The sequence below is a fragment of the Artemia sp. Qi Xiang Cuo genome, chromosome 9, assembly GCF_049724085.1.
Source record: "Artemia sp. Qi Xiang Cuo chromosome 9, ASM4972408v1, whole genome shotgun sequence".
In the NCBI taxonomy this organism is placed as follows: Eukaryota; Metazoa; Arthropoda; class Branchiopoda; order Anostraca; family Artemiidae; genus Artemia; species Artemia sp. Qi Xiang Cuo.
Window position 1 is genome coordinate 31,783,429 of NC_142802.1, and position 25,223 is coordinate 31,808,651.

Consider the following 25,223-nt stretch of genomic DNA (forward strand, 5'->3'; position numbering starts at 1 on the left):
GGCAAGGGTTGTAAGTTATGCCCTGGGGGCATATAAGGTTTTTTATAGATAGCAATGTTGTAGAAACTTCAAAAAGGGCTCATTCGATTGAAAATTTAAGTCAAAACTGATTGAAGGGCAGCTACCCCCCCCCCCTCTCACGCCCACCATTTCCCCAAACACATACAATCAAAATTTTGGGATATCCATTTTGTTCAAAGTAGTTGGAATTTCTGGAAATTAGATCTTTGAGGATGATAGCCCCCCCCCCCCACAGTCCTCAGGGTAAGGGTTGTAAGTTATTCCCTGGGGGCATATAAAGTTTTTATAGAAAGAGTTGTCATAGAAACTTCGAAAAGGGCTCATTCAATTGGAAATTGAAAGGGCTAGTGCCCTTTTTAATAGTAAAAAGGGAATAGAGGGCAAATAACCCCCCTCTCAAGCCCACCATTTCCCCAAACACATCCAATCAAAACTTTAAGATAGCCATTTCGTTCAACGTAGTTGAAGTTCTGGAAATTATGTCTTTGAGGGTGACAAACTTCCCAAGCCCCTCAGGGCAAGGGTTGTAAGTTATGCCGTGGGGCCATATAAGGTTTTTATACATAGTGCTGTCGTAGAAACTTCAAAAAGGGCTCACTCAATTGGAAATTGAAAGGGCTAGTGTCCTCTTTAAAAGTCAAAAATGATAGGAGGGCAACTAACCCCCCTCTCACACCCACTATTTCCCCAAACACCTCCAATTAAAATTTTGAGATAGCCATTTTTTTTCAACGTAGTTGAAAGTTTTGGAAATTACGTCTTTGAGAATGACCCCCCCCCCATAGCCCTCAGGGTAAGAGTTATAAGCCATGCCCTGGGGGCATATAAGGTTTTTATAGAAAGCGTTGTTGCAGAAACTTCAAAAAGGGCTCATTCGATTGGAAATTGAAAGGGCTAGTACCCTTCTTAATAGTCGACAATGATTGAAGGGCAACTGACCCCCCTCTCACACCCATCATTTCCCCAAACACTATCAATCAAAATTTCAAGATGGCCATTTTGTTTAACGTAGTTCAAAGTTCTGGAAATTAGGTCTTTGAGGATGACACCCCCACCCACAACTCTCAGGGCAAGGGTTGTAAGTTATGCCCTGGGGGAATATAAAGTTTTTATAGAAAGCGTTTATGTTAAGACTTCAAAAAGAGCTCATTCGATTGGAAATTGAAAGGGCTAGTGCCCTTTTTAATAGTCGAAAGTGATTGGAGGGCAAGTAGCCCCCCACTCAAGCTCACCATTTCTCCAAAGACATCCAGTCAACATTTTGATATAGCCATTTTGTTCAACGTAGATGAAAGGTCTGGAAATTAGGCTTTGAGGATGACACCCCCACCCACAACTCTCAGGGCAAAGGTTGTAAGTTATGCCCTGGGGGAATATAAGGTTTTTATAGAAAGCGTTTTTGTTAAGACTTCAAAAAGGGCTCATTCGATTGAAAATTAAAAGGGCTAGGGCCCTTTTTAATAGTCGAAAGTGATTGGAGGGCAACTAACACCCCTCTCACGCCCACCATTTCCCCAAAAACATTCAATTAAAATTTTGAGATAGCCATTTTGTTCAACATAGATGAAAGTTCTGGAAATTAGGTTTTTGAGGATGATGACCCCCCCCCCACAGCCTTCAAGATAATGGTTGTAAGTTATGTCCTGGGGGCGTATAAGTTTTTTTTATAGAAAATGTTGTCTTAGAAACTTCAAAAAATGCTCATTCAATTTGAAATTGAAAGGGCTTGTGTCTTTTTTAATAGGCTAGTCAAAACTGATTGGAGGGCAACTAACCTCCCCCCTCTCACACCCACAATTTTCCCAAACACATCCAATCAAAATTTTGAGATAGCCACATTTTTCTACGTATTTGAAAGTTCTAGATATTATGTCGTTGAGAATGATAAACCCCCCCACACCCCTCAGGGCAAGGGTTGTAAGTTATGCCCTGGGGGCATATAAGGTTCTTATAGAGAGCGTTGCCATAGAAACTTCGAAGGGCTAGTGCCCTTTTTTATAGTCAAAAGAGATTGGAGGAGAACTAACATCCCTCCCACGCCCACAATTTCCCCAAACCCATCCAATAAAAATTTTGAGATAACCATTTTGTTCAACTTAGTTGAAAAAACAGTAAATTATTTCTCTGAGGATGACATTCTCCCGACAGCCCTCAGCGCAAGGGTTTGTAAGACATGCCCTGGGGGCATATAAGGTTTTATAGAAAGTGTTGTCGTAGAAACTTCAAAAAGGGCTCATTCGACTGGAAATTGAGAGGACTAGTGCCTTTTTTATTAGTCGAAGGTGATCAGAGGGCAAATGCCCCCCTCCACGTCTATCATTTCCCCAAACACTTCCAATCAATTGCCACAAAATGGCTATTGATATAGCCATTTTGTTTAGCCTATCAGAGAGGTCTAGAAATTATGTTTTTGAGGATAAAAAATCCCCCCAGCCCTCAAGGCACGGTTTGTAAGTTATGCCCTGGGGACATACACGGTTTTTATAGAAAGTGTTGTCATAAACTTTGGAGGGGGCTCACTGGATTGGTAATCAGACGCTCTAGTGCTCTTTTTAAGAGTCAAAGTGATCGGAGGGCAGCTACCCTCTCCCCCCTCACAAACGTCGTTTTGTCTCGATATGCGTCTAGTAGAAATTTTGAGATAGCCATTCTATTCAAAATAGTCTAAATATCATATAACAAGGCTTTTGGGGTTGAAACAAACCACAGAGATTAAGGGTAAGGGTTCTAAGTTATGCCCTCGGGGTATTTAAGGTTTTTATGGAAGGGATAGTTATTTAACTTCAGAAGAGGCTCAGTCTTTCTCCCTGAAAAAGACTATGTCAATATAAAACGAACAGAAATTAATCAAAAAAACTTTTTGCACAAAATAAGTTTTTAAAATGAAAACCTATAAAAAAATTCTTTAAAATGTTTTCACTTTTATAACTTTAAGAAATCAAAAATAATTAAGATTTTAAGGAATAATATCAGCACATGTATATTAAACTGACAATGCACATTTTTTTAGTAAATCCCTTGGAATTTTTTTCAGTAAAGTACAAATTATATTCTGGCTTTTAGAAACCATAGGGTTTAGAACCCTATTCAGATTAATTTCTGCTCGTTTTGAGTTTAACTTATTTTAATTTCTGTTTGTTTTGGGTTTCATTTACTTATTGATACTGTTTTGTGGTAGTTGTATGCTTGGTAGATTACTTTATTCTATTTTTGTTAATTTTTGGTTTAATCGAATTCTTTACTCTTTTTTTTTTTAAACTTATTTTGTGCAAAAAGTTTTTTGATTAATAATAAAAAAAGTTACTTGTTTGATGTTGGGTGTGCGACTAGCACGACATTTCAGGGGATCGTTCTCAGGGTCAAAGGCATCAAGCAATTTTTATTGCTTGGGGGTAGGAGGTAGGAATTTTATTATGGGGGCAGGGGCCAGGAAATGGGTCCAAACAGCTTTTTGTCCTCATTAGTTTGGAGCTTACAGTCGTAAGCCCTAGGGGGAAAAGGAACCTCACGTAGAAAAAAAATTCCAGGGTACGCCCTTCCAAGAAAAAGAACAAAATAGAAAAATTTCACCAGATCGGCTCGAAACTTATACCGTTTAGTTTTTAGGTTAAGGGGACCTCAAAGCAGAAGGAACAGTAAAAAAATTGCTTTGCTTCAAAACGGGCAAGAAAACGGCCAACAAACTTTTTGCCAAGCCACATCTCACGGAAGGATTTAGATAGGTATTCATTTTGACTATTGGTTTAGCAATTTGCGCATCATAGAGCTTTGAATAAACCTATTTATGTACATGTAAGATAAATAAACACACTTCTTACTTTTTCTCTTCAATCTCTTTCTAGCTTTCAAAGAATATTAGGTTTCAGATACATTGGAAATATGTCTTTTCATAGATAAAATATTAAAAGAACACGTTTTTTCAGCTGAAAGAAAGGAGCAATATTAAAACTTATAACGAACAGAAATTATTACGTATATTATTACGTAAAATTATTACTTAATATAATATATTACGTATATTACGTATTATTACGTATGTCAAATTGTTTTTCCAATTCTTTAAGAATGACCCCTTAACCACAAAGGCCGTTAATTAGAATAAATAGCTCTTATGAAAGTACTAAAAAAAACTTAAAGGTAAAGAGTGAGATACTGGGGGGGGGGGGGCGAACCCCTCATATACGTAAAAATTTCTGTTCGTTTAAGTTTTAATGTTGCTCCTTACTTTCAATTGAAAAAATTGTCATTTTTATTTAAATTTTGATCGTTTTTTAAATAATGCTGGGAAATCCGGCGCCCCCTTCATAGAAATGTCCCTTCCCCCAAGGAAAGATCCTCTCACGTAACCCCGTCCGCCAAATCCCCCCCCCCCTCACCAGACAAAATCGCTCCTGAAAACGTCTGTATACTTCCCAATAAACAATACTATATGTAAACAATGGGCAAAGTGCATAACTTGCAGCCCTTCCCCCAGGAACTGTGGGAGACTAAGTCATCCTAAAAGACATATTTATTAGATTGTCGCCTATGCTGAACAAAATGGCAATCTCAAAACTTTGATTGGGTGACTTTGGAAAAAATCTGAGCGTGGGAGGGGGCCAAGTTGCCCTCCAATTTTCTTGGTCACTCAAAAAGGGCACTAGAACTTTTAATTTCCGTTCAAATGGGCCTTCTCACGATATTCTAGGACTAATGGATCGATGCAATAACCCCTGAAAAAAAAAAAAAAAAAAAAAAACAAATAAAAACGCATTCGTGATATTTCTTCTGGCAAAAAACACAAAATTCCACATTTTTGCAGATAGGAGCTCGAAACCTTTACAGTAGGGTTTTCTGATACACTTAATCTGGTGGTGTAATTTTCATTAAGATTCTATTACTTTTAGGGGATGTTTTCCCCTTTTTTCGAAAATAAGGCACATTTTTTCAGGTTCGTAACTTTTGATGGGTTAGACTAAATTTGATAAAAACTTATATATTTGAAATCAGCATAAAAATATGATTCTTTTGATGTATCTACTGGTACCAAAATTCCGTTTTTTAGAGTTTCGGTTATTATTGAGCCGGGTCGTTCCTTACTTACAGTTTGTTATCACGAACTGTTTGATACTCATTTTGACTATAGGTTTAGCCATTTAGCTGTTAATAACAATCCAAGACAGACAAGTATTTTCCGTTAATATACCATTCGGTAATATACCGTTTTTGGTACGATGAATCAAGGTTTGATGACAAAGAGGTTTGATTTTCATCTCCAAAAATGGGGACCAAAAGAGTTTTACCTCTAAAAATGGGACAGGAAGATCCTAAAAATTTCTTTCTCCGATCCACCTAAATTTTGTTGCTCTATAATCCTCTGTGGTGCCTTTAACCTCTTTCTGTTAAGGGGCCGTACTGAGAACAACTTTAAGGATCAAGTTGAAATTATTAGGTAGCGTTGGGAAGAACGGAAGAGGACTTTGAATCTTGATTTGAGGGAAAAGGTTGAAGGGAAGCGTCTAAAAATTTGATCTCCAATGTTTAAACTTATGGTACTATGAGTCCCTGCTGGAATAGAATCTATTTCCATGAATTTAGAACGAAAGAAACCATGTGCCCCCAGGTTATGAAAATAGCTTGTCTACATTATCTCAGAAACTGTATTGGAGATAGAGTTGAAATTTTCAGGGGGTGTTGGGAGGCCAAGCAGACGTAAATTGAATCTATTCACAGTAAAGTAGTGAGGTAAATAAAAAAAATAGTTTATATTAGATACCCAGGCTATCAGAATAACATGTTTTTAACATCTCGGGAACGATCAGACGGATTGAGTTAATGCTTTCAGTGAAAATTTAGGGAGAGCAAGGGGGCTCAAAATGTTACGTTTGAGAAAGGGATAAGGGTGCATGAACATTTTTTCTATGGTTTGTCCAAAAAAGGACCGACATTTGCACTTTCTTGAAAACAGAATATATTTTAAACATTACCTTTTTTATAATCATAACATTAAAAAACTAAAACGGCTAAAATTTCCATGAATTATACCTTTGTATGCTAAACAATTCGTTTACTTTCATTAGTTCTTTCCATTTAACTTGGTGATTATGGTGTTTGTTTTTTTTTTTTTTTTTTTTTTTCTATTTTGATAACTAAAAACCAGACTGACCAAAATAAAAATCGTTTAATAAAAGGCAAATAACACACGAACCGTTTAAAAGGGTCTAGGAGGGATAGGGAGTAGCACCACTCTTGTTTGTAAACCTTTATTAAACTTATTATATTATTTGTGCGTGTGTGCTGTTTTTTGATTTTTTGACGTGACGAAAGATAGCAAACACACTACTGGAAGTGCAAATCGATTTCAGACACAAATGACGCTATGGACTTTAGAAGGTTTAGGAGGTGGTAGCCATACTTCTGGTTGTGATAATTTCTGTTCATCTTAAGCCCCCCCCCCCCCCCTTGATTTTGAAAAGTTATTTTTTGGTATCTTCCTTGAAAAACATCCAAAAACGATTCTTCTCCCCCTTGATTTTGAAAAGTACTTTTTTATGAATCTTCTTTATAAAAAATAAATAAAAAAAGGTTGCGACCCCTAAATTAACATGAATTGGGGCCCCTGCCAACGACTTAAGAAAATGTTTCAAGCCAAGGTTTTCATTGATCCAGAAACGTGCAATATTAAGTTTCAAGCTCTTTAGAAAAACAATTGTTTGGCTTTTTTAGGGCCTTGTTTATCAGGACCCCTGGTCCCTTGGCTCAGAAAAAAGCTTTTTTGTTCCCTTTTCAGGCCAATCGTGGGCGGAACCAACATTTTTTCTCTATTTTTCTTGCTAATTGGCTTCTCATTGGCCATAGGACAAAAAGTATTAGTCTCAAGTTGACTGTAAAAATTTTGTTGCCCTTTTTTTAGGAATCCATTATTGGCTTAGGGGCGTACCTCCATATTAATTTTTATTGTAAATTAGTATCCCTTTGTTCCAAGCACTTATAGTTGTAAGTACATTTATTCCATATACTGATTCCATGGGGGGGGGGGGGGTACAGGGATGTCCTAGACAAAAAGACATAAGGAGGGGGGTTGGAAGCTAATTATACTTTAATCACTTTCAACACCTAAAAAGCACACTAAGACTTTCAATTTCTAATCAAATGAAGTCTCCTCTTAATTTTCTACAACCACCCCTTCCATAACAAGTGGCCAGAAACAGCAATAATACAGAAAATCAATACATGGGATGCATTTCGCACTATGCAAAGTCAATGCTAGGGCACTGACTCTGATAATATGATATTCTAGCACATATTCCTATTAAAACTGACCTGAAAAAATTTAAAGTAAATTTGGCTTACCAACAACACAAGTAGCAACATGTGAACGCCTTGATGGAGCAATGTCGTGTATTTGTGTTGTGCATTGCAACAAAGCTGATCCTCTTAGCCCAGAGTATAGCTTGTCAATCCCATATCTATAAGTACCTGAAACAAAAATGATAGCTGATAATATAAAATAGTATACAATAATATAAATATTATTTATATTATAAATAATATAAATAATAGCTAATAATATAGAAATAATATAAAATAGCTATGATTATACACTGTGTCTTTTTCTTGTGCAGCCATGTATGCTGCCATGCGTCCTCTTATTATATTTGTTACAAGTACTCCCTAAGTAAATTCTTTTGATTCTTTTATGGCCACGGCTGTCATTCAGGTACATAGGCTAAAATAACCCTACCTCCAAATAATAGTTTTTTAATACTTTTTTATAGTTTACACCTCCAAATAATAGTTTTTATCCGGTCGGCAATTAGTTACGACGTAATTTGAACCTTAAGGAGTAAAATAAAAAAAAAGGATTTTTTTCTAGTGTTTCTGTATTAATCATCGATGCTGATATTGCCTTATTTAACGTGTTTTCTACAGTGTAATGCACTAACTGATTGAAAAATTGACAAACATAAAGAATTTTAAAGATATATTATTATTCCTATATAAAACATATTTTTAAATTACTGAGTATCAAAATCCTGTTATCAACAAACATATAAATATCTTTAGACTGCTCACAGCTCACGAGACACTTAAATGTTGCTATTTTTTAAAGCCTAATTCACATACAGTGAAAACGTAACTGTTTTGACAATATTAGTAATGAAAACAATGGCCATTTAAACAGATCGTGACAACGAACTGTAAGTAAGGAACGACATCTGTCTACCGTCACCAGTGGCACACTCAAAAACTAATTAAGGGGAGGGGGGGCTGACCAATGGTCCCTGGGCCAACCAACGGAAAACTTAAAAAAATTCCTTATTAAAAATGGTATTGGCATTACTTCAAGTTATTTTAGCTCTTTGAATGTAAGTTTTGAGTAGGGACTAACGAATGAATGATAAAACCGAGCAGATTACATAAGATTTAAAAATAGAATGTAATTTTTTCCTGAGCGGGGGGGGGGGGCTACAACCACTTTAGCCCTCCCGATGGGTGCGCACCTAACTGTAACTAAAACCCTAAGCAACGAAATTTTCATAAAGTAAATATATCAAAATATTTCCTTTTTATCTTGATTCAAAATATTCAAAATTCATTATCCTTATTGTTGTCCATGGGAAGTTACGACATTAATCTTAGAGTTACGAGAGGTCCTCCCAATCAATGTACAGAAGGAATTCAACCTGAAAATATCGTCTCAGTTGGAATCATAAACAGGGACTAAGTATGTAATTTGGATGCTAAGTGGATGCTACGCCATGGCTAATTGTAGAAAAAGCCAAGAAAGATAGTCCGCGTGAGTGAGAGGCAAATCTGGCATAAGCCCTTTTTAGGATTGCATAAAAATGATGTAATTTCATTTGTTGATAGATAAGTCTATCTAACACCCGTCACGTAGTTGCGGACATCAAGCCATAGCTAATTGTAGAAAAAGCCAAGACAGATAATCCAGACAGATTTAGGATTGTAAAAAAATGATACCATTTCATTTGTTGATAGATAAGTCAATCTATCATCCTTCCATACGTCATTCCTATGGCAGGACTAAGGTAGATAGCCATAGAACTAAGGGATATCCGGGTGCTTTTATTGCAATAAATATCATATCATACGCGTCCCTGAACCAAAGTAAAACAGTGGGCATGAGCAGTGGACATTCTCCATGAGCAGAATTTTTCCAACGAATGCTCCTCTAATTTAAAGCTCCGACGCGTAGGAGTTTGAAAAAGTTTTTGAGGGTTTCGTTGCTACTTTCAACTTGAAATTTTTTCAAGATATCATATGAAAATTTTTAAGTCGAAAATAGTAGCTAAGCCCTTAATGAATTTTGCCAAAATCCTATGCATCTCAACTTGGCAGTAGAATAATTAAAAATCGAACCGTTCACTTCCTTCCTGAAAAATCGTTTTTACATTTCGGGGCCCTCTTAAGAAATCATGAGGGGGCGTTTTTTTGGTGGGTGATTGTTTTTTAAACATTGTTATGCGAAAGTTTAACTTTGCAGTAAAGGCAATGAGCAGTGGGGGTGAAAGCTCTCCTAATAATTATATTGTACCATATTTTGTATTAAAAACGAAAAAAAGAATTTTTTTTCCAGTGAAAGAAAACAGCAACATTGAAACTTAACATGAACAAAAATTGTACTGCGTTTGAGGATGGGATGCCACCCCCACAAAGTCCCACTCTTTATGGTAAGCTTCAAATAATGCTTAACTGAATAGAAATTATCCAGTATATGAGAAGGGCTGCATCTTCCCCATTATCCCTCCCTCTTTACGCTAAAATTGCATACTGCTTTACTAAAATAATTTATGAGTGCAACAAATAGGGTAATTGCAAGTTTTTTTATTTATCGATTACCGTTTAAAATATCATAAAAAACTTTTATCTTTTATAGGAAATGCGTAGCAGTAAGCTCTTCGATTCTTAGGGCACTTTGAAAAATACTTTTTTATCCCATCCCAATTGTCCTTGTTTGAACAATCGTTCTTAAAACTTTTGGAGAAAAGAGCAAACTCACGTGTCAAGTGCCAGGGGTTAAGGGAAAGGGGAAAGTTTCCTCATAAAAGAACAATTATCATTCAGTTAAGCACTAGTATAAGTTTACCATATGAGATAAGATAAAGTTTGAAAGAATAGGAAGATAAGTCTGCAAACCAAGATTACAATATTGGAAGCTACAATGATGACAGTGGCCAAATATGGTTCTGAAACATGGGCGCTCCAAACAGCAGATGAAGATTTGCTAGATGTTTTCCAGAGAATTTGCTTACGAATTGTTCTGGGTAGCCAGCTGACCGACCGTATTTCAAACAGTAGGCTGTCCGAAAAGCGTGGTTAAAGCCCGCTTTCTAGGCCTACAATGAGGGAAAGGTTGAGATGGCTAGAGCACGATTTTCGGATGAAGAATGACAGATTGCCGAAGACCGAGGATATCATAAAGAAAGATTTAAGAGAAATGAGAATTTCCTGTGAAGGTGTAAAGAAGGAGGCTTTGAATATATTGGGATGGAAGAGAGATGTGCGCAGCTGTGTTGGCCTCAGGTGGCTTGGTGTTGCGGTGAGTTGTTAGTAGTAGTAGCAGTATTTCTATAAGATGCCTATCTTAAGGCCATACGCGTCTAATAAGCACTTCAGAGAAAATCAACACAGCAAAAGAGCAGAAAGAAAAATAGCAGATCCAGTCAATAAAAACAAAAAAAAAAAAATCAAAAAGGTTGTCAAAAATGCCAAAAAGTAAGTTCTAATTTACTGGAAAACACAAAGTTCAGCTGCAACCTCATTATTTGCAGCTCTAATGTCCATCAAAATAGCCTTACCACTATGATCTATACATCTCAGACTATTTTGAAGATGAACTCATAGAAACCCATAACTTGTTCTGAAATGTCTTCAACATCTTAATTTTTATCCTGACCAGCTTAATTACAATGTATATATTCTAGTTACTTTTATTATTTATTCCTTGCTTTGGTGGCATCTGACATAAAAAAGAGAAAACAGTAGCGAATTTTCTGAAATGAACTTACTTTTTGCAACCCTGTTCCATTGTTTACATACTAAACTGCAGCTCCTTAAATCTGAATATGGTGCAAGGCTACGAAAAACTATCTCCAATATTTCATCTGGGAGAATTATTGACACGTTTTCATTCATCTATTAAAAATACTTATATAAAGTAAACATAACTGAAAAATTTAATAAAATAAAAGCCCTAAAAAACAACAACTAAAACTGATCTACCTGGTTTTTGACTCAATAGTAAATAACTTCGTAATTCTTTTTTTTTTTGCAAAATCTAAGTTGCTCAAATGCCTGCAAGTCCTGCGGAAATAGTCAGTCATAGATCTTTAAAAACCTTTTATTTGGGGTTTCCAATTACCTTCAAATGGCTCACAAAACTGATGGACTATTTGAATTACCCTTACTCCATGCCTACCTACCTTAGTTCTGCGCTAGGATGGATGATAGACTACAACCCTTGCCCCGAGGGCTCTGAGGGGGTTATCATCCTCAAAGACCTAATTTCTAAAACTTTTAACTACGTTGAACAAAATGCCAATCTAAAAATGTTGATTGAATGTGTTTGGGGAAAACGTCGGTGCGAGAGGGGGGTTAGTCGCCCTCAAATCACTTTCGACTATTAAAAAGGGCACTAGACCTTTGAATTTCCAATCGAATGAGCCCTTTTTCAAGCTTCTACGATAAAGCTTTCAATAAAAACCTTATTTGCCCCCAGGGCATAACTTAAAACCCTTACCATGAGGGTTGTGGGGGGAGTGCCATCCTCAAAGATATAATTTCTAGACCTTTCAACTACTTTGAACAAAATGGCTTTCTCAAAATTTTGATTGGATGTGTTTGGATAAATGGTGGGCGTGGAAGGGGTATTAGTTGGCTTCCAATCGCTTTCAACAATTAAAAAGGGCACTAGCCATTTCAATTTCTAATCAAATGAGCCCTTTTTGAAGTTTCTACAACAATACTTTCTTTAAAAACCTCATATGCACCCAGGGCATAGCTTGTAACAATCGCGCTGTGGACTGTGGCGGGTTGTCATCCTCAAATACAAAGTTCACAGAACTCTCAACTACGCTGAAAAAAATAGCTATCTCAAAATTTTGATAGCATGCGCTTGGAAAAATGGTGGGCGTGACAGAAAGGCTAGTTGCCTTCAAATCACTTATAAGTACTAAAAAGGGCTCTCGCCCTTTAATTTCCAATTGAATGAGGCGTTTTTGGTTTCTACAACAAAGTCTTCTATAATAACCTTATATGCCCCCAGGGCATAACTTACAACCCTTGCCCTGAGGGCTGTGGGGGAGTATCCTCCTCAAAAACATAATTTCTATCAGGAAAGCAACTACGCTGAACAAAATGGTTATCTCAAAATTTTTATCGGATGTGTTTAGGGAGATGGTGGGCGTGGAAGGGAGTTAGTTGCCTTCCAATCACTTTCGACTATTAAAAAGTGCACTAGCCATTCCAATTTCCAATCGAATGAGCCCTTTTCAAAGATTCTACGACAACTCCTTTGATACAAAGTGCCTTGGTCTAAAGAAAAAAAAATAATACATTGTGCCAACATCGTTCTATACTTAGGCAGTGCGATTGCGCTGCCTGTGATTTAGCCTGCTTTCGAACCAATTGAAACCAAATCAGTTGTTACTGAATAGAGTATCTTTAAAATTCTTATTCTAGTTTAACAGCCCTTGGGTTTCAGCAGTTTGTTTTGAAAGAATCTTCAGATTGGTACAGAATTAGTTCTAAGGGAGAGACGAGGGGAGTTCAGAGGTAGAATTGACATATAATATTCAGGGCTGTAGCCAGAACTTTTTTTGGAGGGGGGCTTCAGAACAGGCAGAGTCACTTGAATCAGAATCTGATTCTGAAGGAGAGGAACTAGATTGGCTAGCAGATCCTGTTGAAGACAGTCCTAATGACTAACAGTGACTGAATCTTCTGCTATTATGATCCAGTCCTTAGTTAATCAAAGTCCAAAAAGTGTTACCAACCATTTTTTGACTTATATTTGGTGCTCTTATAAATAAATCAATATAAAGTAACATGTATATGATATGAAAAATGTGGCTATTTAAATATGCAAGGCTGTTAGGGTAACATTTCTTATGTTTAAATGTAGGAAAAAACTTCTAATATGATTTTACTCCCAAATAATGGTAAATTTGATTTTTTTTTTTTTTTTTTTTTTTTTTTTTTTTACAAAATGGATGCGATGCCTGAATTCAGGCAGTTTTTTTCCCAGTTTTTTTTTTTCAAAAGAAACAAAGTTGCTTTAGATTTTACCCAAATACTAATAATAGTCTTTATATTTTGGCTTCCCATCCAGAATCTTTTATCAACTAGCAACATATAGAGAGAGAAAGATAGCCTATAAAGGCGAGTCTAAGCAAGTTAACACATAGCCTACTAAAAAATAAAAGATGAGTACAATGCACAAAATTAACGTCTTGTTTTTTATTTTTGTTTAGCATTTGTCCTTTTCATCATATTTTTATGTTAATTTCTAGTTTGTGTTTAAATTTTTAAGCTACTTCCTTTTTCTCCTTTGTTTCTTTTTTATAATGAATTTAGCCCATCTAAAAATGAATTTATTATGTTAAATGACGATCGCCTCCTGAGTTATCTGTTGTACCTTTCATCTGTTTCCTCAAAAATTCTTGTTCATGGTGACTTCAATGCACCTGATGTCAACTAGTCATCCCAAGCTAGGTCAGGGACAGACCAGAGTTTTGCGTTTAAACTTGTGCAAACCTTACAGGATAGTTTTCTGTACCAGCATGGTGTTGATCCCACAAGACTCAGAAGTGATTCCACTCCTTATATACTAAATTTGATGATCATGAAATCTCCAGATGGCATAGTAGACCTTAAGATGCTGCCACCTCTAGGTAAAAACCAACCATGTTGTTATGTCTCTATCAATGAATGTATGTGCAGCAGTAAACTCTGGTTCTAAATTTTATTAAGATTACAGTAAGGATTGTTACAATGAAATTCAAAACTTTATCTGTTCTGTTTCTATTGTTGAGGAGCTTCAGTCTAGAAATGCAGATGTGGATGTTGCTTTTGAGTCTATCTGAGAGGTCATAAAAGAAGCATTTGATAGGTTCATTCCATGTTATTGCATAAAAGAAGGTTCAAGAAAAAGAAGACGACTGCCAAAATTTGTACTTGATGCTATTAGTGATAAAAATAAACAATGAAGTCAGTATATTTTGGAAAAAAAAAGACTTGTGGTGTATGTATAAAGGGGCTCAGAATCGTGCCACTCGATCTGTACGCATTAACTGGGAATAACTCGAATTGTCAATCATTACTAACGTTCGAGGGTGTCCAAAGAAGTTTTGGAAGTATGTTAATAGAAAAAAGGCTGATTCCTCAACTGATTCATGCATTTTTGATGACCCAGCTACTAGTGAATTAATAAGCAATGATCAGACAAAGGATGATATGTTTAATCAACTGTTTTCGTCAGTTTTTGTAAATCCGAATGACATTCAAGTGTGCAATCCACCCCATTTTACTAAATTTGTTTCAGCGGATAAAAGCGCCTTTCAATGACTCTGATATTCCTTCTGAGCACGTTTTAGAAATTTTCCCTGACCTTTCTGTTAATAAAGCTCCAGATATAGACGGTATTTCTAAAGCTTTTCTTTGGAAGACAGCCACGTGTTTAGCTGAACCTCTTGCGTTTTTGTTTAACCGTTGTCTATTGAGTGGTAAACGTCCCTTAGCATGGAAAAAAGCAGTCGTAAAGCCACTCCATAAAGGAAGATCTAAGTCCCAATTTGCAAATTATCATCCAATTTCAAACACCTCAATTTTTTCAAGAGTTCTTGAAAAGATTATTGTAATCAGATTACAGGATTACTGTACTCCATGCAAAATAAATTATGGCATCCATCACAACATGGTTTCAGAAACAAAGGTCATGCAATACCCAGTTGCTAGAAGTTATGAAAGATTTCCAAAATATGGCTGATTTTGGTTTGAAGTTTGATCGCTTGTACATTGACTTTGGTAAAGCGTTTGACAAAGCTTCAGTTAATTTGTTGCTTGAAAAATGTGAAAAGTATGAGCTAGGCAGTAGAACTTTAGCATGGATTACAGATTACTTATCAGGCTGTTCCCAGCAAGTTATAGTCAGTAGTGCACTTTCAAGTGAGAGCCCAATTTTGAGTGGTCTGCCACAAGGCAGTTGTATGGGCCCAGTGTTATTTTGTTTGTTTGTCAATGATTTGCCTGAAGTATTTCATCACTCCACTGTCAAACTGTTTGCGGACAATGTAAAACTGTATAAAAGTGTCACCTCCCCAGTAGATGTCACCCTTATTCAAAAGGATCTGAATGCCCTAAATGAGTGGTGTAAACCAAACTCCATGTTTGTATACCATCAAAAATATTTCATACTTCATTACTGTTGAAAAAGCTCGACCTAAAATTATTTTCTTGGTGATACACCTGTTTCATCTGTGGATTCAGTAAGGAATTTAGGTGTTCACTTTGATAACCAGTTGAAGCTTCGCAAGCATGAGCCAATAATTTTGCGAAACAGTTATTATAGTCTGCTTCAAATTAAGAGAAGTTTATGCAAATTTAACCTTCAAATTTTTATGACACTGTACAAGACAATAGTACGCCCAGTGATAGAATATTCTTCCTTTGTGCGGTATCTGACATGGAAATGTGACTTGCAGCAAATTGAAAAGGGTCAACTTTGGGCAGCAAAGTTTGTGCCATATTTGAGACATTTACCATATCAGAGTTGACTGCAATGTTTGGGAGATCCTTCCCTGCAGTTTCAACAGGACAAAATTGACCTGATCAATATATTCTATATTCTGAAGGGTGTTGGTAAGGTGGACTGGGCTGATTTCCTCAAGCTTAGTCATTACTTAGCCACTTGACAAAGCTTGTATAAACTGTATCAGCCACAAGTGCACAAAAAAGGTCAATGTAGCTTTATTAACCAAGCAACAAAACTTTGGAATAGTTTACCTGATAGGCTACAGTAGTTTCTGCAAAAACAGTGCAAACATTTAAGAGTGCTCTCATTGAAACTGAGTTCTATGAAAAACAGTTTCTGTAATATAGTTGTTTTTGCTGAAGAATATTTTTTGTTTTGTGTTTTGCAGTGTGGCTGTTTGAGCTGTCACTTCTTGTGTTTGTATTGTGACAAGCCTATGGCTTTCTCCTGTATTGAATAAAATAAATAACTAAAGGATTCTAGAAATGATGCCTAAATACCTGAACTTTATTAGAATTTATTTTTTTCAAAGTTTACTCTCTTAATTGAAAACTTTCACCTGTTATATTTCTTACTTCATATTAATAAATCAAAAGGCAGTGTGGTCTGACTAGCATTTTTCTTTTCTTTTTTTTTCTTATTTTCTATTCTTGTGTTAACTTGTTTAATCCAGTTTTTTCTCTTTTTTTTCTGGTTGATAAAGTCATCCGGATATGATAACCAGATATTTAGACTTGTATTCATGTTTGTATAAAAAGCTTTCTTTTTAAAGTTATTTTGTGGGATTTTCTCCTCTTTCAATATTATTTTCTAGTATTTGTTGGCTTGTTTGATCCAGTATTCATTTTTTTTCTGTTGATAAAGACTTTTGGATGTGAAGCCAAAATATTTCAGCTTTTATTAGTATTGAATTTTAAAATATTTTCCAACAAAAAAGTTTCTCAAAAACAAGGTTAAAAGCCACACTAAAATCTAAGACAAGCAGGAATAAAGTACTATAATATATTAATCAATACTTGACAACAGACAGATATTAAAATAAATGAAAAAAAAATATTATTGGTAATCAAGTCAATATAAGAAAGTAATTGCCACAAATAGGTTGAAGGCCACCCCTAAACCTTCTAAAAGCCAGAGCAACCTTTGTGCTTTAGTTCAAAAAATAAAATGTCAGGGCAAATCAAGGTTTATAAATATAAATAGTGCTATTACAACCCTGTTCCTCTCTCTAAAATCCTTTGAAAGGATTAAGTGTCATTTCTATTCCATTAAAACAATATATATTTTGAATGGTATGGTTTCTATTTCTTAAAACAAGAAAAATAAATAAATTGTCATTATAATCTTGATTACTGGAAAGAACTAATAAAAACAGACTGATTGTTTAAAATATGATACAAATTCTATGAAGTCTAGGCAATTTTTCATCTTATGACTATAACTGCAGTTTCTTAAAAGCAATTTTTATTTCAAGCAGTGTGCTTTTAATTGTCATAATGTCAACAACATAACAAACAAATATTACCACAAGGCTAATCCCTCTCAAACCCTCTAAATGGCATGTGTCTTGTTTGTTTTTGATTGGAAAGAATACATTTTTTGAAAAGTAGGGCTTTTAGTTACCAGCATATCAGAAAAAAATTCACTATAATAATCAAGATGAATGAAAAGAACTATTAAAAGTACTGACTCAGTCACAGATCCAGGTGGTAGTTTTAGAGGCATATATCCCCACTAAAAGAATTGATATTTACACTAGTTACAAGGGTCAATGTGCACAAAGTATCAACAGGGGAACCCAGGTTTTGTTGATGACATTTTTGAAAGCATTACTGCTGCATCTACTCCTGGAAATTTGAAGAAAAGAGTAACATATGGAAAATGCATTATGTATATTCATTTTAGAGTATATATTTGGTAAATATGCAGTTAACAACCTAATTTAGCTAGGGTGCCCGTGAATATATCACTTGATGCCTTTTTTATATTCTTGTGAGGCCTTAAAGGGCTAAAATGCCTCAAAACAGCCCATAGTAACCAAAAGTTTAAAAACTTGTTACTAAAAGAACTGGCTGATGATAAAAAATTGCCATTTATAGCTGATTCAGGAATGGCAATTATTATTTTCCCAAATCTCAAAAGTAAGTTTTTATTTTAAAAATAAATTTGCAGGGATTTTTAAAAAGAGCTAGACACCCCTCATAAATGATGTCAGTTTTGCTGTGACATTTGCAAGAGGTTTTATGGGTTTTTCTATACATTCCTGCAAATTTGTTTCCAAAATAGCAATTTACTACTAAGAATAGTCTAAGAAAATAATAATTACAATTTTTGAATCATCTGCAAATGGCAATTTTTTCTCACTTGACAGTTTTTTGCAGAAACAAGGGTACTTAGGCTATGTATTATATCACCAAAACTCAAGTGCTTCATTTAAGTAGAACTTGTTTCTCTGATTCTCAATCCTAATGAAATATCACAAAATATGATGAGAATATAATACTTTAGAAACAAATTTGGGCTATATCACCCATAAGGCAAATTACCAATTACTATGTTTAAAGCATCCATTTTCTAAGTTAAATTTTCACTCATTGGTTTCATTTTATGTATCCACTGTACATCCAATACTTGAGTATTGCTCATCAGTAAGGTGTCCCCTTAATAAAAGAGATAGAGGGAGGGTTGAGAGAGTGCAACATAGGGTCACCAAACTCATACCTTACCTGAGACATCTACCTTACCACCAGAGAATTCAGAGACTATAGTTGCCTAGTCTTCAGTTCCAACATGATAGAGCTGACCTAATAAAAAAATTCTACATTGTTAGGAACATTGATAATACCAGTCCAACTCACTTTTTCACTTTTACAGAATACAGTAGTACCCATCAACACCAACATAAAATTTACCCACCATGTTCACAGAAAAGATTAGGCCAAAACTCTTGGTCTAGCTGAGTGTGGAAGATTTGGAATTCCCTTCCATCAGTAATAGTTGCAAGTACCACAGTCAAGTCTTTCAAAAGTAGTTTAGCCTCTACAGATTTCTATACTAGGTCTTATCCCAATCCATTTTTATTGGGATAAGACCTAGTACTACAGATTACTTTTGTATTAGCTGATTTGTGACCAGTGTGGCTTTCAGTTATTTTGTAGGCTTACTTTTTGGTATGTTTCAATTATTATTAGATATGTTTCAGTTAGTTTGGTATGCTACTGTATGTTTCAGTTATTATGTTTTCAGTGTGTATGTTTACTGTATGTTTATGTTATGTTGTCAACATTGTCATAGACTTTTTTTATAATTGTTTAGTGCAACAAGCTTGTTAAAGCTTACCATATTTTGGTATCAATAAATAAATAAATAAATATATATTTGCACATTAGGAGGGGGGTTTAAGTATAGCAGGTAGGCCTATGTATGCAAAATGTGTTAGGTACAATTATTCTGCACATGAAATTCAAACTATCCAAATACTTAACCTCCACTCTCTTATTGTGCAAATATATAGCAAATTATATATTTCCTATCTATTCTGTCCCTTGTCTTTGTCATGTCACCTGCTAAGCTGAAAGAAGCTAACAAATGAAACCAGTTCTACTTAAATGAAGCACTTGAGTGTTGGTGGTATAATACATAAGTATTGAAACAAGTTTCTTTTTGTTGCTATGGAGTGTTTTGCCTTTTGGGGCCCTATTAAGAGCTCTAAATTAAATTTACCCTAGAAACAATTATTAAATTATGAAAGAGCATAAAAAGGCATCAAGTGAAGTAGGTGCCATTAAGTTTTCACTTTCATCCTAGTTAAATTATGTTGAAGACTGCAAATGTGCCATATATTTATGATTAAGGAAGGAGAGGTAAATTAAAGGGTAAATTTCTAGTGTGCTACATAATTTAGCTAAGATGAAAGTGAAAACATCATTTGAGCCTTTTCTATGCTCTTTTATAATTGAATCATTGCTTTTGGGGCTAATTGCATCTTGAGCCCTTTAAGGGGCCCTGAAGGTATTTTATATGAATAACGAAAGAGCATAAAAAAACATCAAATGATGTTTTCACTTTCATCCTACCTAAATTTTATGGCCCATTGCAAACTAACCATGAAATTTACCTGCCCCCAACCTCCTAGTGTGCAAATATATACCCTGAACTGTCAACAGCAAAGTTTCAAATTGCAAAATCCCGCATTATTTTTGTCAATGGCATTCAAGAAAGTTGAAATAGTAGGAAAACAATTGTAATGGTTGTTAAGGGTAGGTGAAATGGTAGTTACCTAATAAATGAGGTTTGAATTGTTATAAATAAGTATTTTTGGAATAGGATATTACTTTTGAACAACCTATTTATAAACTAGTATTATGTTTTTAACCACTTTTCAATAACTTACCTAGTGTTGATAACTTCTTTGTGTGGTTACAAAAATTAAATACCAATGGGGCCTCATTAAGGGCTCAAGATGCAATAGGCCCCAGAAGTGATTTTTAAATTATGAAAGAGCATAAAAAAGCATCAAATGATGTTTTCACTTTCATATTAGCTAAACTACATAGCCCACTAGAAATTACCAATTAAATTGACTAAGCCAACTCTTAGAAAAGATATATGCTAAGTGAGTATAAGCCTAGAATTTTTTAAAAGTAGTTTTCAGAATTTTATAATGCTTCCTTCCAGAAATTCCAACCCCTAAAACTATATCACTGATTGTTTTAAATATAATTACAGGGATTCCTCTGCAATTTCTGATGTTATAGACTAATTATGAAAAAGAAAAGTTAAAATAGCCTAGGTCCACTGAATTCCTTATGAAGACTGGGATGCATTTGCAAGGGTAGCAATTTAGGATTGTATTAAAGTAGTAAAATTTAGATCAGTGTTTAAAAGAAACATTATGTTGTATGTTTATCTTTTAGCTAGCAAATTAATGACCCCCCCCCCCACACACACACAAAAAAAATAATGAATTTTTTAAAAAGAGGTAACCTCAACTTGTATTAATACTTCTATTAAATTAATGGTAATATTTGACTTCGGTTTCTTTTTTTCCTGGTGGCCGAAGGACGCCTTTTTTGGATTTATAGATCCAAATTATTGTATGTTGGCTATTTAGTTAAAACGATCTCGTTTCGAAATTTTAATTCCGGTTGCCAAATTCTTGTTTACCAAATTGTTTCAAAAAAGTTTATATATATTTTAATATATTTGTTAGGTCATACAATCTTAGTTTAAACCATAAAATGTGAATATAAGTGTTTAAAAAATATAATACTAAAAGTCAGAATTTTACAGTAACTACTGAAAAAGGAAGAAGAAGACGCTAGACCGTTGATGGGAAGCTCTTTCCTCATTGGCTGCTTAATTTTAAACAAAATTCTGCTTCACCATCATTAACCCTGTTCATTAGAAAGGTGACAGATCGGTAAACAGTTGGAGGAAGAATATAGAAGGAGGGAACCTACTGTAAATATGGCCTGTAAGTTTTTTAAAACTAAACTTCTTGTTGTATGCCTAAATACCCTTCAGTAATATTGGTTAGGCTACTTTCAATTGATTCCCTATTTTCCTAGCTGGGCCACCCACAACATTATGTCTGTCTTGGCCTAGAATAGAATTCAAAGTCAGTATATGCAAGATTCTATAGGGATAAGATGAAAATATTACTTGATTTTTTGTTTAAGCTCTTCAGATATATTAGGCTAATCACTTTAGAGTAGGCTACTTGCAAATGCCTTCCCTCCTGATGGTCACATATATAGCTCTAATAATGTAGGCTAGGCTATTTCTTATTTACACTGGAGTCAAATGGGTAGAGGTCTAGATTAGGGACTTTTTAGAAGGAACCATGTTATAGGCTAAAATCAATTCTTGCTTCATAATAGGCTATGCAGAATATTTGTAGGCTAGCTACCACATTTTGCATGCAGCTCTGTTATACTTTACCCCTAACCCCCCTAATATGTAAACATAGGCTAGCCAAAGTTAGATATTTCTAATGTATTCTTCCAAAGTATATTTCTTGGTTCAACCCATGTAGGGTAAAAAACCAGTAGGCCTATCCAATTGAGCAAAATTATGAAAAACTAAAACCCTCACATCTTATTACCAAAGAGGAATTGAGAAGGATTGGGTATATTAATGAATAGCTAAAAGTCTAAGCTATGCATCAATATGGTTATTATTCAGATTATTATTTAAGATCAGAGACTTGAAATTCTTAGTTTATTGACTTACCTGCAGGGACCTCTTTTTGGAAATACCAATTAGCCTATCCTATTTTGATGTATATATCCTTTTAGTGTTTCAGTTTTATTCATATAGGCCTATTAACAGAAAGCTGATTTTCTTCTGATTCCAGAAATGTAACTTTTATTGCTTGATATTTATTCTATAAATCACAAATATTTAAATATAAAATTTTTCTATTCATTTGCTTTTCAAAACAGAGACCATATTTTCAATTTATGCTGACAAATCATTGGTGAAAATTTGACCAAGAAGGTGGGGTTCTTGTTACTGCCCTCACATTGCTTCATGTTGTAGTAAAAAAGGGTGGTCCAAAAATTCATTGCTATTTTTCCAAAATGCCAAAGAAAAGTGGTCTTTCCCAAAAAGAGGTATTTTACCCTACCATTAAATTGAATCAACTATGGTTAAACAAAAACAAGAGTGATGGGTGGCAGAATGCATTATAAATATAGACCTCTAATTTGGGCCATATGTTTGTACATTAGGGAGGGTTTGGGGTAAAAAATAGCCTAGCTTGTTGCATAAAAAATATGCCTGCTACGATTATTGGTAAATATTTACCAAATCATATAACAGCGCTAAGACAGAAGTGAATATACCACTCAATGCCTTTTTTTATGCTCTTTACAAATATAATAGGCTAATCATTTTTGTTGGAAATGAATTTTAGTCCCCACCCCTATATATACCAATTCAGGGTATATATTTGCACATTAGTGGGGGTGCGGGAAAGTTTAAACTTACGTCTCATTTACATCAGAAGCAAAATTACCCCCACCCCTCTAATGTGCAAATATATACCCTGAATTGGTATATATAGGGGTGGGGGCTAAAATTCATTTCTGACAAAAATGATAATTATATTTGTAAAGAGCATAAAAAAAGGCATCAAGTGGTATAGCCTATTCACTTTAGTTGTAACTCAATAATATGATTTGGTAAATATTTACCCAATTATTCTACATCTCATGTTGTATAAATTGTTTTCTTAACTTGCTTCCTTCTCAATAGCCCCTACTCTAGACCATCACCATCATATGTTATGGCTCCTATAGGTCTGTTAAACTTAGTCTTCTTAGTATGTAATGTATCTCCCTATGTGATTAACAGTGGTCAAGTATGGTTCTGAAGCATGGTGGCTCCAAAAGATGGTAAATTTTTCATTGTTCATATTATTAGGCTCTTTCTTTTGCACTAAGATCTTACATCTTTCTGCAAGGATTTCCATTCTTTAAACTCATCTTTGTTCTAAGATCTTTCAGCTCACTGATGTTAGCAAAAAGTGTGAAAGATGCCATCTTTCTGCCATATAGAACAATGATGAGAGAACTTTGATGATATGCTTATCATTGTTCTCAGACTGCTGATCAGAGCAGAATGGTGAAAGACATTTGCAAAAGAATGCCATAAGATATAAGATCTTAGTGCTAAGATTTCACTTTTAAGTGTTCTTTGTCAAAAGATGTAAGATCTTAGCACATAGATGAGTAAAAGAACAGGCCTATTGACTTACAAATAAAGTAAACATACCATTTGATGCCTTTTTGTATGCTCTTTCCAAATGTGATAATTATTTTTGTTGGAAATGAATTTTACCCCCACTCCTACATATACCAATTCAGGTCATATAAAGGCATCAAGTGGTATGTTTACTTTATTCATAAGTCAATAATATGAACAACACAAAATCTACCCAAAAGACAAAGGAGGATCTGATGTTTTCCAGATAAATTGACTATGGACCCAAAGCATTAGATTTATAATATAGCCTAGAACAGAAATCAAAGTCAGTGTGTACAAGATTCTATAACTGAAACAATGACAGGGTGAACATACTACTTGATTCTTTTTTATGCTCTATCCAAATATACTAATCAATCTAAGATTACTTGCTATTACATCTTCCCCCTTACTGATGCTCACTTATATAGCCATTTTATAATAATAGGGCCATTTTTTACCTTACCTTAAATTGCAGCTAGTAGCAATGTTGTATGCAAGAATCACTGGTGACCAGGTGTTGCTCCGTCTTTGATAGCATCCAAATTGAATCTATACTCTTTTGGGGACCACTCAGCATCTAGCCTTCATTTAAAAACATCAACAGATCCAGCAGTAACAGTTTCATTAGATAATTTGCTCCAATTGTTGACAATACATGTCAAGAAGAATTGAGTATGGACTCTAGATGTTGTAGAACTAAGATTTTAGCACTAAGATCTTGCATCTTTCTGCATAGATCATTGTTTTTTAACTCATCTTTGTTCTAAGATCTTACAGCTCAATGATATTACCAAAAAGTGTGAAGAATGCTATTTTTCTGCCATATAGAACAATGGTAGGAGAACTTTGATGATATACTCATCATTGTTCTCAGACCACTGATCAGAGCAGAATGATGAAGGACGTTTGCATAAAAATGATGAAAGGTGTAAGATCTTAGTTCAAAGACTTCCCTTTGTGTGTTTTCTGACAAAAGATGTAAGATCTTAGCACATTGATGAGCAAAAAAAAACAGCCCTTTTGTATTTCTCTGTTATACCAATTCAGTCATATGTTATAGCTCATATATAAGCTGGTTACCTTCTTTGTCTGCAAATTTTTTATCTTCCTGTGTGATTGACAGTGATCATTAACATTGGTCAAGTATGGTTCAGAAGCATAGGCACTCAAAAATAGAGGGTGATTTGCCAGATTTCCCAGAGAAATTACCTATGGATTGTTTTGGGTATCCAACTGACTGACTGTATCTCAAACAGGAAGCTTTACAAAAATTGTGGTTCTATTCTGCATTCTAGAGCTGTAATGAGCAAAAGAGTAAGATGGCTAGAACACATTATGTGGATGAAAGATGACAAATTGCCAAAGATCATCCTTGTTAGCAAATTGTCTTGGGCCAAACCAAAAGCATGTCTCCCCTAAATAAGGTGGGAGGATATGATAAGGAAAGATTTAATGTGAATGGATTTTCTTGGAGAGTGTAAAGAGGGAGGCTTTGAATAGATTGGGATGGAGGAGGAGCATATTTAGCTGTGTTGGCCTCAGGTGACTTAATGCTGCAGTGAGTTGTTGGTGGTAGTAGTATTAGCAGTGACTGAGGACAGAAACTACCAGTGTATTATAATGGAAGGAAAAATAATAATCTGATTAATAAAAACATCCTGCATATTATGCATCACAGAAATAAAACCAAGATAAA

General features: G+C 34.9%; 2 protein-coding genes across 6 annotated transcripts in view; one reads left to right on the forward strand and one right to left on the reverse strand.

Annotated features, from left to right (window-relative positions):
• Nucleotides 1–20,895, reverse strand: part of LOC148948572 (F-box only protein 42-like) — a 98,561-nt gene extending 77,666 nt beyond the window's left edge. The window contains exons 1-3 of one of the 5 annotated variants that reach the window (XM_089094476.1): nt 20,780–20,895; nt 11,034–11,160; nt 7,354–7,479 (exon numbers count right to left, since the gene is read on the reverse strand). In XM_089094476.1, the coding sequence (XP_088950602.1) occupies nt 7,354–7,479; nt 11,034–11,160 (253 nt within the window). In that variant the 5' untranslated portion in view covers nt 20,780–20,895. Of the gene's footprint in view, nt 1–7,353; nt 7,480–11,033; nt 11,161–18,501; nt 18,526–20,761 lie in introns of those variants that run through there. The other 4 variants (XM_089094475.1, XM_089094474.1, XM_089094477.1 and 1 more) reach the window with 4 other exon arrangements.
• Nucleotides 20,896–21,094: 199 nt separating this feature from the next.
• LOC148948573 (protein transport protein Sec61 subunit alpha) overlaps nt 21,095–25,223 on the forward strand; it is a 40,424-nt gene continuing 36,295 nt past the window's right edge. Inside the window, exon 1 of the mRNA XM_089094479.1 lies at nt 21,095–21,251. Coding sequence (XP_088950605.1) covers nt 21,245–21,251 — 7 coding nt within the window. The 5' untranslated portion in view covers nt 21,095–21,244. The remainder of the gene's footprint in view (nt 21,252–25,223) is intronic.